The 16,568-nt window shown below is 45.7% G+C and overlaps 1 protein-coding gene across 1 annotated transcript; it reads left to right on the forward strand.

The window, feature by feature from the left end:
* The first annotated feature begins 400 nt into the window (after nt 1–400).
* On the forward strand, nt 401–4,443 carry MYC (MYC proto-oncogene, bHLH transcription factor). Its single transcript, XM_032133258.1, has 3 exons — nt 401–676; nt 1,551–2,256; nt 3,306–4,443. The coding sequence occupies exons 2-3, from the start codon at nt 1,566–1,568 to the stop codon at nt 3,866–3,868; spliced, it is 1,254 nt and encodes a 417-aa protein (XP_031989149.1). The 5' UTR covers nt 401–676; nt 1,551–1,565; the 3' UTR covers nt 3,869–4,443.
* Nucleotides 4,444–16,568: the final 12,125 nt, after the last annotated feature.

The following is a 16,568-nucleotide window of genomic DNA, read 5'->3' on the forward strand; positions in this document are numbered from 1 at the left end:
CCCTGATAGTAATTTTTTTTTTTTTTTTTTTTTTTTACTATGTTTACTTCCGACCTTTCCGTGCGCGGCTCGTAGTAAAAGACCAAAAAAAAAAAGTAAAATAAATAAAAAAGGGCCGCGGAGCGCGGCATCGCTTCTCCCAGCGCAGCTCCCTCCCTCCCTGCTTCCCGCCCGGCCGGCGGAGGCGGGGGCAAAGCGCGGCCGCGGATCTCTGCGCAGCGGAGGGGGGCGCGGAGAGGCGCGGCCGCCCCTTCACAGCGCGCCCTCCCGCGGCGGGAGTGCGGAGCTTGCGCGGCTGCCGGGGGCGGGCGGGAGCGCGGCGGGGCCCCGCGGTTCTGCCCCCGCCCCCGCGGCCGCTCCCCCCGCCCCTCGCCGGCGCTTTAAAGGACGAAAAGCAACTTAACTTCTATTGTACCGGCCAGCGCGCCGCGCCGCCCCGGACCAGCGACCGACCGCGCCGGGAGGCGGCTGCTCCGCCGCTCCGTGGGGTTTATCAAACCGTGGTGGGAGGAGAAGACCTACATTCTCCCGGCGTTTTGTCTAATTTTTTTTTTTTCCTCCCCCCGTCCTTTCTGGCGGTTCTTTTTTATCATCTATCCATTTTCCCCTCGTTGTTTCCTCACCGCCTGCAATAATCGCCTCGCTACGTCTCGCAGCTGGCGCGTTGGAGAAGCCGGTGAGTTGCGGGCTCTTCGCTTGCCATCACTCGATTCCCGCGGTTGTGGCGTTTGGATTGACACGGGCTGGTGACACCCGGGCTGCTGGCGGGGCTGCGCTCCGCGGACCTGGATACCGACGGTCCCTCCCGACGGACGCTCTCCTCTGCCGGGGCTCCGGCGTTCCCATCCTTTTTCTTGCGCTCGGATTTTAATTTAATTTTTTGGGGGGGAGGGGAGCATTTGCTTCTCGTGTATGCGCGGGCAGGGCATGGTTATTGCATATATTGCTTATATGCATATCTACATAAGCGACTATATATGTATATGTGAGAAGATTTGGCAAAGTTTGCCAAGGTCGCTGCCTGTCCCCGCGCAGTGCCAGCACGCCCAGGTGGGTGGCTGAGGAGCAGCCCGTCTCCCAGCTGGAAGCTGCCGGGCGCTCGGCACCCCTTCCCGCCGGGACGCGGGATAGGGATGGCGCTGCGGTCCCGGGAGGGAAGGATCTCCGTGCCGGAGTCGTGCCCCATATGAGCAGCGGCGGCGGGGAGCCGAGCTGAGCCCAGCCGAGCCGGGCTGCTGGATCTCCTCCGGGGGAGCGGGGAGGGTGGTCCGGGACCCGGCGACCGACCCTTTGGTAGGTCAGGTCGCGCCGCCCGATTGTCCCGCCGCACTTAGAACGGGGTGAAGGAGGGTCGTGGGGCTTTTTTTATTACCATCGCTATTATATATTTTTTTTAATTACTAAACGCGACTGCTCATTTCCCCGCCGGTACGGCGTGGGGAGCCGGGAGGGAGCGCTGCGCACCGGGGGGCCAGTAGCCCGGCCGAAGCCGGGGGGAGCCGACCCCCACGTCTCACCCGGGTGCCCCCTCTCCCCCCTCCCTCCCGTAGGCACCAGCCGCCGCGATGCCGCTCAGCGCCGGCTTCTCCAGCAAGAACTACGACTACGATTACGACTCTGTGCAGCCCTACTTCTACTTCGAGGAGGAGGAGGAGAACTTCTACCTGGCGGCGCAGCAGCGGGGCAGCGAGCTGCAGCCCCCCGCCCCGTCCGAGGACATCTGGAAGAAGTTTGAGCTGCTGCCCACGCCGCCCCTCTCCCCCAGCCGCCGCTCCAGCCTGGCCGCCGCCTCCTGCTTCCCCTCCACCGCTGACCAGCTGGAGATTGTGACCGAGCTCCTCGGGGGGGACATGGTCAACCAGAGCTTCATCTGCGATCCGGACGACGAGACCGTCAAGTCCATCATCATCCAGGACTGCATGTGGAGCGGCTTCTCCGCCGCCGCCAAGCTGGAGAAGGTGGTCTCGGAGAAGCTGGCGTCCTACCAGGCAGCCCGCCGGGAGGGGGGCCCCGCCGCCCGCCCCGGACCGCCGCCCGCCGCGCCGCCGGCAGCGCCACCCGGGCTGGCCGCGTCCCCCGCCGCCTCCGCCAGCCTCTACCTGCACGACCTGGGCGCCGCCGCCGCCGACTGCATCGACCCCTCGGTGGTCTTTCCCTACCCGCTGAGCGAGCGGGCCCCGCGGGCCGCGCCGCCCGGCGCCAGCCCCGCGTCCCTACTGGGCGACGACACGCCGCCCACGACCAGCAGCGACTCGGGTGAGTGGGACCCACGCGTGCTCCGGGAGGGCGTGGGAACCTGCGCGGCGCCAGGGGTTCCCGGGGCGCGGCTGGAAGGCAGCACGCCCCCGCCTCCCTCCTCATCCCCCTTTTGCCCCCCTCCCCGTGTGAGATTTTTTTTTTTAATGCCACGTTTGCGAGGCACGGAGAATCCCAGCCAGTTTATTTCCTGGAAAACCAGCCCAGGTCTTCCTCCAGGCGAGAAGGGAGAGAAAAGGCGCGGGGGGGGGGGGGGGGGGGGTGTGGAGAGGAATTAAAAGAAAGTGTAGGAGGGCTAAACTTTAAAATGGGGTCCCGATAAGGCTGGCTCCCAGTGTCACCCGTGGGCCGGGAAGGAGTTAACTCCAACCCGAGAGCCGCAGGGAGAATGTGCAGTCAGGGAGGTGCTAGTGAAAGTGACTGCAGGGGAGTGAATGGGGCTGGGAAAGTTTAAGAAATGCTTCCTTAGGTATGTGACAGCGGTTCCGCTCCCTCGTAAATCTGGTTTGAAAGTGAGTTTCTACCCAAAGCACTACAGCCTTCCCTTTTTCCTTTTTCCTCTTTCTTTTTTTTTTAACTCCCTCCTATTTTCCACAAATTAACAGATCAAGAGAGATTCAGAAAATGTCTCTGAATACCCATGTGTGTTAAGTAAGCTTTCTTTTAAGGCGTGGCCAAAGCCTTCTAAATCCATAATTAAGGGCAGCTTGAGTCTGGGAGCTTTATTGCGCCGTACTGCTGACAACCTAGGTTAAACTTTCGTACTATCTTTCATGCACTCAACATTACGCAAGATCATTACAACTTTTTGAAATCAGGGAGCCAGGGTTTGGACTGCAGTCTATGTGTCCTATTGCACTTGAACCATTGCTTTCTTAAAGGAAAGGCTCTCGGGGAAAGCAGTGTCCAGCATCATGAAATGGATTTAAGAAGGGTTTGTCTTTGGGTTCCTCATTGTGCGACTCAGAGTAGCCTTCCCTTATACATACAGTAGTCTTGAGAGTCTCTACATACAAGTTATAATTTTTAAATTTTTTTTTTTATGGCAGAAGAAGAACAAGAGGAAGATGAGGAAATCGATGTCGTTACATTAGCTGAAGCGAATGAATACGAATCCAGCACAGAGTCCAGCACAGACACATCAGAAGAGCACAGTAAGCCCCACCACAGCCCGCTGGTTCTCAAACGGTGTCATGTCAACATCCATCAGCACAATTATGCCGCTCCTCCCTCCACCAAGGTTGAATACCCAGCTGCAAAAAGGCTAAGGTTGGACAGTGGCAGAGTTCTCAAGCAGATCAGCAACAACCGAAAATGTTCCAGTCCGCGCACATCAGATTCGGAAGAGAACGACAAGAGGCGAACGCACAATGTCTTGGAGCGCCAGAGGAGAAATGAGCTGAAGTTGAGTTTCTTTGCCTTGCGTGATCAGATACCTGAGGTGGCCAACAATGAAAAGGCTCCCAAGGTTGTCATCCTGAAAAAAGCAACAGAGTACGTTCTTTCCATCCAGTCAGATGAACACAGACTGATTGCAGAGAAAGAGCAGTTGAGACGGAGGAGAGAACAGTTGAAACACAAACTCGAGCAGCTAAGGAACTGTTGTGCATAGGAACTCTGGTGCATCACTTAGAATAATGCAAACTAGACTGAAACTATGATAAAATATTAATGATTCTAATATCTGTCATGAACTACGCAGTCCACTGAGTATGGAACTCTATTGCAACTGCATGCTGTGCGATTTAACTTGAGACTACACAACCTTGGCTGAATCTCCCAAGGGTTTGGCCAGAACCTCAAAACTGCCTCATAACTGATACTTTGGACATAAGGGATGATGGGACATTCTTCATGCTTGGGGATGACCTCTTCAATTTTTTTTCTTTTACAATTTTGTATTTAAGGCATTTTTTCATATGAGAATCCAAAAGAAAAAGGTTGTCCCCAGCTTGCTGTATATATTTACACATCATATTGCCATGTAAATACCTTTAATAAAGCCTTTATAGAAAAATGTGCAACATTAATACACAGTTGTGGCAACTGGATTTATACTTGTCTTGAACTTCTGTGCCATAACATTTCACAATTTTGTTTTTTATTTAAGTACTTTTTTCCTTTTAAAAATGATTTTTATTTTGTTTTTAGATAAATAAATATTTGCCCAAAATATAATTAGCTAAATCCTGTGTAAAGACTTCACTTTGTTTCCCACCGTTGTCATTAGATATCTATTTCCATGACATTCCTTTTTCTGTCATCATGGCAGTAACCTAACTGAAGGCAAAGGGGATTTGGATGAGGGGAAATGGTGATAGTTTTGCAGCTTAGTAGGGACTTGTTTGTTCTTTCACTCCGTCTCTTAATTCAAGTGGATAAAATTGTTGGTCGAATATGCCTTGTCAGTTCAACTTGCCTTGCCACCAGGTCCCCCATGCAGGAGATGGTAGCAACATCTGTGTTGGTCATGGTCATCTGCCTGCTGAAAGTAAAGCTGGAGTGGTGTATTTTCTCACTGGTCACCCCAGTATATAGGCTCTGCATTCCTTCCACATGCATATAGTTATATTTTCAGGGCATGACCTTCATTCTGCACTAGGGACATAGCCACCTACTTTGAGGACTGCTTTGTAGTAGGCTCACCTTAATTGTTTCCTGTTTGATTTTAACAGAAGTTAAAGAGGATAAGAAAATAAACTAAGATGGTGAGTGTTGAAGTGGTTAAAGCAACAGAGCGGTTTCCCTTTTTAAGTGCTGAAATCAGCAGAGCCAATCTTCTTGGTCAAACACCTTAACACTTTATTAATGTGAATAGTTATTTGGGATTTCAAGGGAGACAAAGTTCAAGGACACAGAAAAGGGAGCAAAGGAAAAGGAGAGCTTTTTCTTACTTGAAAAATATGCCCTGACAGATTCCTAACATTTGCCAGACATACTAAATAATATTTACATTCAGGACTTGTCTCATGATCAGCTTCGGATGGGCCATAAGGTACTTGCTTGACACAACTCCTAAGATTAGATTTGATCTTCTCTCCCCTTTTCACCCACTTAGCACCACTTTGGTCATGACTTCAGCAACAAATCAATGAACCCTTTGATGTGGAGGAAGAATGTGTTTCTCAAAAACTTGAGCCTTGCACTTTTCTGGTTTTTGTGATTCCCGTTAAATACATATTTGCTTGGCTTCTACCCATTAGAGAAGCAGTGCTGCCAGATAGCACCAGTGCCAACAACTGAACGGGGACTGAGGGTTCAGGTTTTCTATTGCTCTTGAGTTCAGAGTGAGAAGAAGAATGATTGGGTGTGGGTATATACGGGATAGGGGCTGGTAGCATATTATAGACAGGGTAGATGCCAAAGGTCCCTGCTCTGCAAAGCCCTGGGTAACTGTCCCAACAATCTTGCATGGGAGTTTGGAAAGAAGGTAAATGTGTAAATCCAATTTGATGGATGGCTTTAGGTGCTTGAAGGTTTCTTGGGGGAAAAAAAGCCCATTCTATTAGAAAAACGGGACAAAGGAAAGCTTATCTATTTTTTTTTTTTTTTTTTTTTGCATCACCCTCTGTAACTGGGTTTATAGAAGTGGTCTGCAGTTGCTTTTTTCCAGCGTGTGATTCAGATATTCACTTATGAGGAAAAAGAATTACGTGAACTGAAACTTAATTGTATCTCAACTGTAAATCAGGACAACTTGCAGCTATGAATAATATAAAAGTTCTGCCTTTTATTGGGATATCTAATTTTAAAAATACATTCATTTCATTTGCCTTTTGGCATGCTCCCTATTTTAGATATTGATTCAAAACAGAAGCAAGATGTTGTTCAAGAATTTATAACTGCAACTCCATCCTCCAAAATGAACCAGGAGGTGTAGATTCATCCACAAAAACTGAAAAATATCTGTCACCTTTGAGTCCCAGTTTCATGTGTTAGCAAAACCCCCTTGCTTATTCTTGTTAAATGTGGCTAGACTACAACGATTAATGAACCTCTTCTTATTTGTCGGCTTCTTAAATTGTTTGGAGAATGGTTTCAGGTTTACTCTTCTATCTGCAGAAGGTCCTTAGTCTTTTGATGAATAGGATACTTGCATTTATTTAATTTCTTACTCACATCTTTTAATTGAGTATCAGTTCTTCTTGTCACTTTCCTTCTGGAAAACATCAAATCACTGACATGATCCCAAATTGCCACTCTAAAAAAGCATGATTTTATGGGATGACGCTTCATATTTATGATATTTCTTACTTTGTTGTAGGATTGTAAAGTACCTAAATAATGCAATAAAAAAAAATTAAAGCAGCCTGTGGATACAGGGTTAAGAAACCTCTTCTGGTCATTAAATTGCTGCTGGAATAAAGAGGAATGTGGCTTCCACTTTCCAACTCCTCATGAGAGATTGGCATGTTTGGAAGACACAAACATCTCACAGGACTTTCTGGGCTGGATTCAGTTGGTAGTGCATTGTATCTGGATAGGAAGGTGTTGGGTTTTGCTGCTGTTTTGGAGCAATAGAGGAGATAAGCTTACAAAAGCAGCATCTGAGCCTTGAAATGAAATGTGGTATTTACAGTGCTTGCCAAACTGCTGTACCGAAGCTCTATTTGAAGTACAAGGAGCATTTTTAACTTCACCTCTCTGCTCTTTTAGTTTCACAGGACACTACAAGCTACTTCTCTTCCAGAAGAACTTTAAATAAAATGTAGCATCAAACGAAACTAGAAACAAACCATCATGGTGAAAATAAAATTTCCTTTATCATATACCCTCACTGATTTAATTTAATCAAATACCGACTTTGAGGATTCCAGCTTAATTTTTATTCTTTTGTTTTAAGTTCTGTCTTTCCAGCCAAGTTACCATGTAAATGGCTTCACTGTTTCAATACAAAATATGCTAGGGGAGACCTGGGATGTATGAGAGAATCCATGTCTGCTTAATTCAGCTCCCATTAGAATCTGTAGAAATTCCATGTTTCTTCCAGGGAAACAGATTTGTGCCAGTGGAGGATGCTCTTGAAAATTTTATCACTACCTATAAAGAAATCACTTTACTTGTCCCTACGTAAGCACTCTTGCTCATGTAGCACTTTGCAATCCTTGCATGCAGTTGAGAGATGACAAACATTTCATCAGAGTTGAATGAAAAGGAGAATTTCAGGTAAGTGGAATAGAAAAACTGTAAACTGGAAATAAGCCAAGCACTGCAGTTGAAATCTGAATTTATTCAAAACAGAAGATGGAGGTGGTTGTTTCATCTTCAGAGATGAACCATCTTCTAGTACGTTGGATTTTTTTTTTTTTTTGATTGATTGGTGTTAGAATCATCTGCCAAGCAATTAACAGAAAAATAAAACTGAACTATAGGTGATCCTAACACAAGCAGACAGCTTGGAGAGAGACTCAGGATTTACTTCCCCGCTTACAGGTTAGCTATTCCTTCATTTTAAAAGTACATTTATAGGAGCTTCTGAAAAAAGGCTCTGCTGACTGAGAGCTAAGCCCTCGTTTCCCCTTGTTGTTTTCACGCAGATGAGGCCTGAACTTGCCTAGAAAAAAATGTGAAATCAAGAAATGAGATAGATAAGCTGCAGAAGCTGGATCTCATTTCCAGTATAAAACATTTGATGTTCAGCAGGTTTTACCTACCTTCGTGCCATTTACTCATCTCAGGAATAGCTGTAATGTCGGTGGGGACAAGCAGTAAAAAAAATGTTATCCAAGATTCAGAGTAGCAGCTAGAAAGTCAAAGGGGATTTTTTCCTAATTTACCCAGTCATCTTCTACATAGATCTTGAGTGAAGGGAATTTGGAGCATCTTGCTCATCTTGCTGTGAGTAATTCCCTTCATAGAACCATAGAATTGTTTAGGTTGGAAAAGACTTTAAGATCATTGAGTAACCTAGCACTGCCAAATCCACCACTAATCTATATCCCCAAGTGCCACACCTATGTGTCTGTGAAATCCCTCCAGGGATGGTAACTCAGCTGTCTGTCAACAAACACCCCCAGGTCCTATTCCACTGGGCAGAAAATACTGGCCCCAATACTGGCCCCTGGGGAACACCCTTTGTAACTGGATTTAACTCCACTCACCACCGTTCTTATCCAGCCAGATTTTTCCCCAGTGAAGAGTGCACATATCCAAGCCATAAAAACCCAGCTTTCCCAGGAGAATGCTGTGAAAAATGCATTGTCAAAGACTTTACTAATGTCTAGGCAGATATCACAGCCTTTCCTGCATCCACTAAGTGAGTCGCCCTGTCACAGAAGGAGATCAGGTTGGTCAAGCAGGACCTGCCTTTCATAAATCCTTGCTGGCTGGGCCTGGTTCCCTGGTTGTCCTGTACGTGTCACGTGATGTCACTCAGAATGGTCTGCTCCATAGTCTTCTCTGGCACTGAGGTCAGACTGAGGGCGTGTAGTTCCCCAGATCACCGGAATTCCAGCCCTTCTTGCAGATGTTCAGCAGGTTCATGAAAGAGTTGCAGTTACTGTGCTTCCAGGAGGGAACAGGCCTGGGTGAGAGCCTGGCCAGGCAGTGGCAATATCACCCTCAATTGGTTTGTGACTATAATACAGATATTTTTTCACATCTCCACAGAGCCTGAGCAGCTTGTCTCTAAGTCTGTCCAGACTCCACCTTCCTAGCAAATGAGATAAATTAATTTTTTTCTGATAATGATGAGTATGACCTTTGGTGCTGAATATTAATGCATATGAAAAAGCTTTATTGGCCACTTGCCAAAGCTATTTAATATTTGTCGCTACTGAGCAAACCTTGCTTCAATTGCCACCAATGCATGGGAGCCCAAGCTACAAGGCACTTCTGCATGGTCGTGCTTGAAACCATGAGACACAAGGGAGAAATCACTGGCTGAGAGTGGACCTCCCCAACTCAGGCTGACTGAAGTATCTTATTCCCACAAGCACTGCTTCCAGTTTCCAGCTTGATACAGGAATTGTGGAACTATTCTTTTTTCTAGACGAGTCTGGGAGAAAGCATCTAGTTCCCGACATTCTGTGTTATGGTGATTACATTTCTTTGCTAAATTCACCCTTCATGTATGTCTGTCTACAGAGCTTGCCATGGCTGCTACTCTGTTGAATACATTTCCATTCAAGGCAAAATCTTTCTTGCCACCATGTGTAATTTCCATTGCAAGCTTCTATGTCCAAATTACATGGAATTATGTTTTCCATAAGAAAAAAAAAAGTAGAAATAAATTATTAGGTGCAATAAATGAATAGATTTGAAAATAAAAGCTGCAAAAATTAAGCAATCTGACTGGGTCACAAAGAGTTTCAAGCAGAGAAATTAACACCACTTGGAACTAACTAGCTCCATCAGCTTCCTTCATGCTAATTTATCCATGAAGAAAGAGGAAAAAAAAAATACAGGAATCGTGCTTTTTATACAGCTACTAGGAGGACAAACACCCAAAAGTTCTGCAGGCTGAGTTAGAGTGTGCGTGATCAAATCCATAGCCCTGCTCCCACAGCCACGTCCCTTTGGATCCCTCGGGACATCCCCCTGGATCGCTGCGGCTGCAGTTGCACAGCAGTGCTCCCGTTTCCCAGCACATTTTTCTTCCAGGCGCCACACGTGTACAAGGGGCTGCTCACAGGGGTGCAGCTGCCAGAGCGAGAGCTTCTTTCCACTCCTTTTTCTCCCATTAATCTGCTCCGTGACGACAGCAGAACCAAACAAAGCCTCTCGGTGCAGGTAGTTCCTGTGATCTAGTGCCCGGCTGACTGACAAAGCCTCTTTTGGCTTGGGACCAAGGCCGTGCTGTGCTGTGGATGAATTAGGGGAAGCAGGATCAGCACTGCAACTGTGTAGATGCAGCAAATCTGAGCTAAAGGTTCGTGTGCTTCCTCACAGCATGGAAACACCCCTGCTCTCCCTGCCCTGAGTAAAAGTGGTGTCTGCAGTATCAGGTGGGGTCCTACCCCACATTACTCAGGTTCCAAATTTATTCAGTCTTACTTTATGTACTTCATTTAGGTTTATCCAGTGTGATAAACTGTCAATGCGGTTTCCTAGAACTATTTGTGTTCTCGTTTGACTGCACTACAATCACTGCTTAAGTAATTTTGATTTATTCACATGTGTCCCAGGAAAGAAAACCTGCTCTGTAACAACTGCTACCAGGACAAGGCTTTCCAAAGAGTTCTTCAGAGAAGCTGATGTCTAAGTATCTAAAACCAAGTAAAAATGTAGAAAGTATTGTGAGGATGCTGGATGAGACAGCAAAGATGAGTTTTCCACCCCCACTTTCTATCTGGGTTGTCCCACTGTTCTACACTTTACTAATTTACTTTTAGGCTACACTTTGAAATCATGAATAGATGAATAAACTGAATCTATATTAAAAGGATGCAGCAAAATATATAGCATTATGCTATTCAACCATGCTCCTTGAACATAAAAAATTCAGGGCAACCAAATGTGATCCATTCATTTCTGAGGAACTTGAGCAAAGATGTAACTGAACTGGGATGGCATTTCCACAGTAAACAGCATCACTATAGAACAGCTGCAACAGACCTTTTAAATATTAGAGTGTTTATAGTGTGTAAGTGTGATGGACAGGTGGGGAAAAGGGAGGTTTGGTTTGGTGGGGTTTTTCTGTTGGTTTTTTTTTTTTTTCCTTTTATCAACTAAGTATTTTTCATAGAGTTTTTGCCAAAAAAATTCCATCAGCCTCTAATAGTTCACCATGTATTGGCTGCAGACACTGAGATTCACAATGGATTGAGAGAAGAAAAGCTGTATTATTCTGATAAATTGTGCTGTTTTATAATATTAATTTGATCTGCAAAATTCCTCTCATCTGGGCTAAAGCAGATTTTTCTTTGGGCACATGTAAAATCTTATTATGTGTTCTCATTATCGTTCATCATTATGGTAAAGTGTAAGATAATACTGTATTGTGCCTAGACTTGAACACTTTAAGGGAATGTAAAAGGCTATATGAATATCTTACGAAGTGATTGCAAAATAAAATTGACATCAAAGTGATTTGACTATGTAACATATTATTCCCTCCCTGTAAAATTGGATTCCTACTGAAAAACACTTTCCTTCTTTTGCATTTGTGAATGAAAAAAACATAAGCCTCTTGCCCTTGTGGAACAATACAGCATTTTCCTATGTCTACAAGGGCAAAAGTATGCATCCTCATGTGTACTTTTATTTGAAATTTAGTTTTAAATTTAATTTTTGGTACTTGATTAAAATGAATCCATCCCTTGCCCATTCATTTCAGCGAGCTGCCCTAAAACTGAGTGTGACAGTCAAAACAGTGAACACACACTGCAAAAGCATTAAGGGGGCTCCAGGGGCAAAAATAATCGCCAGATATTGATGACCTTCTTAGCAGCTGGAGCAAAATATCTGGACAGGGAGGTGGCTGCCACAGAGGTCTGTGCAGATGCACTGTGTGACCTGGCTGTTGAGGTTCCTCCATCCTCCAACTCCATTTCAAGCTCCTTTTTCTTGAAATTGGTAACCAACTTCCCATGCATGTCACATATTTGTATTTGGAAATGCTGCTTTCCAGAAGATTTTAAGCTCAACTGATGTTTCCATGAGGTTCCTCTGTAAGTGTCTCTGCTGGTGGCCCTTAGGGACCTTGCTTGCAGGAAGAGTAAATCCTACCAAAGAGTGCCAGCTCCTGGCAAGACACAGCATGTCCACATGACACCAAGTACTGACCTGGTGTGAGCATACCTTGCCTGTTCAAATCTGTTTAAAATACTTCGAATGAGAAACTTCATCCTGCCACAAGTTATGAGAAATTTGGTGTCCTACCACAGCTGCCCTAAAGTACTCATGAATACCCCATAGTTTGCAGATCAGTGATGACATTGATATGAATTGTATTCATCCTTCTGGATGCTCCAGCCATGCATGGTTTCAATTTTGTAACTATGAGGCCACTGCAAATTATTTATTCCCTATTATAGTTGGCTCTGTGTAAATCAGCTTTCAGCTGATACCTTTCTTTGTCTTGGTATGCATTGGGAGGAACATCTTGGGCTCTTCATGAAGCACCACAGAAACCATGAAACGCTTATTGACTCCAGCAGGGACACGATTACAACCTTAGTTTTGCAATCTTTCTTTAATCTTCTTTTAATTAATTTAATTCTGATATCATTATCTAGATTGCCCCATTCATTCAGCATCACAGCATCTATATCTTCATTCTCACTGGCAGGCTTTGGTACCTTTGCAAATGGGGCAGCTCTATCTCCCATTCCTACCTTTTGATCTTTACTAACAACCTTCCTTTAATGTCTGCTGAGCTCAGCCTTTTATCAGGCAGAGCACTCCACCCTCCCTGGTAAGAGGGGGCACTGCTCTGATCAACGTAGGCATGCAGCGCTGAATTTCTACCGTCTGCCTCTCCAGCTGATCCTGCTGGCCCATCTTGGTTCTCCAGCCAGTTTTAAAACCAGTTCAACCTAATCCAATGTAAAACTGAAGGGCAGACAGGATTTCATAAAGTTTTACAGCCCATTCAAGTTTAACGAGTTTCAGGACCTGTGTCATCCCTGCTGGGGGATTTCTTCTGGTAACTTCCTTGGGTGGACAGTGCTGCTGTGGGTGGGCAAACACAGTAACCTGGAGCTTGCAGCAGGCACTATAGGTTAGAACGTATATAATCCATACTGTTTTGTTGTTCCATTTACTTAGGTTTATGAAAAGAGCTCAGCTGTTGCCTTTTTTTTTTGCTTAGTGGCACAAAAACGCCATGCCACTTGTACAGTTAAATGGAAAGGTCCAAACTATTCCATATTTCCATGACTCAATAGATAAGCTGTCCCCTCTTCTGCTTGGCCTTGGTGTGACTGTGGCTCAGCTGGTGTGAAGCAGAGACCCAGCAAAGAGGACAGGCATTGCAGCCAGATCAGAGTGAGAGGAACCCAAGGGTCAGGATGCAGACTGGCATGACTTGCACCAAGATCCCTACCAGCCCCAAATCCATCCCATATCACTGGGATAAAAATCCTTATTCTGGTATAATCTCTTTCTAAATTGAAATAATTTATATTAGTACACCTATGTCCATATTACATGGCTATAACTTATTATTTTTTTAAATGTGTAAATCCTGGTCCATCCCTCTTTCTCAAGCAGGGTCATCTGGTGCAGACAGCCCAGAACCATGACCTTTTATCTGTGATCATGGCTTCTGAAGATCTTCAAGGATGGGGACTCCACATAACCTCCCTGGGCAATCTTTGCCAGTGGTCAATGATCAACATCCTGGTCATGACAGCTTTTTTCCATGGTGTGTCTTGATGTTACACAAGATTTAACGCAGGGTATGTAAATTTTCAGAGATGCTGAGCAGATCCCATGGCTGGGATTGCTCATTACTTTAAAAGAACAGGCAGAAAAAGTGCTGTGGTTTTCCTCTTCTGCAGCAGTAACAATTTCTGGATGAAAAGACAGCAGATAAAGGATAAATCTGGGGTACAAACAGATACAAGTACACTGCCTGCCCTCTGCCATTTTTTTCTGAGTAACTTTAAACTCTGATGCACTCTGGCTCTCAGGCAAGGCACATTTTCAGAAGCTCTCAGATGTCAGTGGTTGCAAAGCTCAGCTGAAAACTGAGCACAAATGGAAAATCCTGTCCTTTGGTCTCTCCTGCCATGTCAAGTATTTACTTTGACTTATTTAAAACTTACCTGCTCTGCCCTCACTTTCCCATTTCCATTCACTTCTACCAATTGACATCATTTGGCTGAAAGACGAACTATCCAAACAAATCAGTGTTGCTTCCCTGCCACGAGCTACCAAAAAAAAGATCCTGGGGGCAGAGACCAGACACTAGCAGGAAAACAAGTATCAGCACACAGCCCTTGTGTGGTGCTGGTTTTCTGGGGTGATAGTCTATTTATGTGATGCTTTCCATACAACCCATGCTTGCCTTACCCATCATTGCCAAGGTGAAGCTGTCCAGCACAACAGCAAAATAAGCTGCTCTGCCTAGTAGTGGAAAGGTCTTTTCCCAGCACATATTACAGTTTGCTTAGATGGGTGCTTAAAGACAGTGTCTTGATTTTAATGAAGATTGATAGTCAACATGAATATGCTGCCTGCCTTGCTTCTCTGCTGGCTGCTCAGCAGAGAGCCTGGAGAACCTTAAACAATGGCATTGCCTGTTGATTTGGGAATTAAAAGCTGTCTGTGGAAGACCGTACTGAGAAAATGTGCTGAGAGCTTCTGCTGAAGGGGCTAATTCATAGTCTAGTCAAGTAGCTTTATAACCATGTCTATCATGAAAATTTGTTATCAGCATATTGTTTGAATCACAGATCAATGCACACTGATTTTGGCAAATCTAATTAGATTTGATGGGGAAGAACATGGATGCATTTTTTAAGGCTCTGTAGTTCCCATCTTTCTATGCGTAATTTCATTTTGAATTTGTTGAACAGCAATTAAAAGTTGTGAATCGTGATACTGTGGAGATGTCAGCCATGGTTATCCCACTCACTTAACCAATGCTGTCTGTCACCCAACGCTGAGAACAAGAGACAGGGAGTCAGAACTCCAGTGGCTCCCAGTTACACCAGTCAGAACTCAATGTGCACTCTCTGTATGGCCACAGGCAAGATCTTTTACATTTCTGCACCTCAGTTTACGTATCTGTGAACTTGGATATAGAATGTATACGCATCTTAAGGACATTGTAAGACTTCATTGATCACTACTGCTTCTAAGCTGCTTGCATTTCTTCGCTTCCATGGTGCAACACAACATTAATTACCATCATTTGAGACGTGGCAGGGGCACAGCCTGGTGCTTATCTACCTTTGTGAGTACTGTGGCTGCTCTGCAGTTGTTTAAATCTCTTTTTGGTACAGCAAGGATGCCAGCTACACAGGTGTCCATCATGAGGTCAGGGCTTAAATGGGGCATTCTCCAGGACTAAACTGGTGAGCAGATTATGACAGATGCCCACACCAGATACTTCTGCCTCCCGTAGGTCTTTTCTCCAGTGCTGTTGGAATTTCTTTAGTGGCTGTTAACCGGTTTGCCAATTTTCATATCCTGTGCCTTGTAGCATAGGAGTACCAGCATCATGTCTGTGAAATGGACTTAAAATCCCAGGACATAGGAGCTGGGAAGAAAGGGGACAGCACAGGCCAAAAGGCTCAGGGTGCAGCCACTCTCCAGGCAGCAGGGAGATGCAAAGGAGGGTGTTGGAGCAGATCTCCCATTTCTTAGAGCGGTGCTGGGTCATTACATGAGACATGGGCAGTGGTGCCACTGTCACCAGTGGTGCTAACGAGAGCACAAGTCTCCCAGCTGCCTCCAAGGAAGATCCCATACCTGCAGCCACAGACGAGCCTGTTCAAGCTCCCAGAGGACCCAGCCCCCATGCCTTCCCCTTGGCTGCGCCCACACAGGCAGTGTGGGGCACATCCATAAAGAAGCATTTTGGGAAAGCTGAACTTCACACAAGTGCATAAATAGCAACTGGTCTTGAAAGGAGAAGGACACCAGGTCCAGCACAGGTTTCACACACCATCCCCCACTTCACTGCTGTTGCTGGAGGAGCACTGTGCGTTGCCCAAAGCTCAGGTTGTGGCTTGGCTGTGTCAACAGGTCTGTCGTGACAGTCCATGGGCTGCCAGTGTCACTCTCCCTTGAAAATTGTCCACATGAATGTTGTATATTTGTTATAGATGAAGAGATTAGTGTAAAAGCTAAAAAAGGAAAGTAAACAGAAAGGGAAGGACCCTGGGGATACCACAGTGGTGTCTGCCAGCTTGGCTGGTCCGACCTGTTTATAATGTCTAACACAATCACAGGTGCCAAAGAATGAACGACAAATTAAACAGTTTCCTCTTTGAGATTTAGCAACAGGATCTTTGTGTGAGGAAAGCAGAGATCCTGCTGTTTTCCAAGAAGCTGAGTGCTTCAGAAATAGGGGAGCAGACACTAGGCTCTCCTCTGGAGACTGGTGGCATTTTACCTCCTCTGTGCATCCTCGGCTACTGTTGAGACACACAGTTCTCCTGTGGGCACAGGGCTCTCCTGTGACCAGGCCCTTATCTCTCATCCAAGGGTATCCTCACATCCATGGTTTCCTATCTCTGCTGACAGCACCACTTTCCACTTCCTCTCCCAGGCATGCAACTTCTCTTGTGATCTTTCCCCCTTCAGACAAAACAAACTCCTTCTCCCCGAGGATTTAGTCAGTCTCTTTCTCAGGGGCTTCCTGGGAAATCTGGCTGGGACCCGAATGGTGCTGCCTTCCTCTCTCTTGAATTCCCTCT

Source organism: Corvus moneduloides, chromosome 1 (assembly GCF_009650955.1).
Source record: "Corvus moneduloides isolate bCorMon1 chromosome 1, bCorMon1.pri, whole genome shotgun sequence".
Classification (NCBI taxonomy): domain Eukaryota; kingdom Metazoa; phylum Chordata; class Aves; order Passeriformes; family Corvidae; genus Corvus; species Corvus moneduloides.

Coding starts and splice junctions, on each gene's coding strand:
- MYC (XM_032133258.1), top strand. CDS start 1,566: ATGCCGCTCAGCGCCGGCTTCTCCAGCAAGAACTACGACTACGATTAC. Junction 2,257..3,305: donor CACGACCAGCAGCGACTCGG/GTGAGTGGGACC, acceptor TTTTTATGGCAG/AAGAAGAACAAGAGGAAGAT.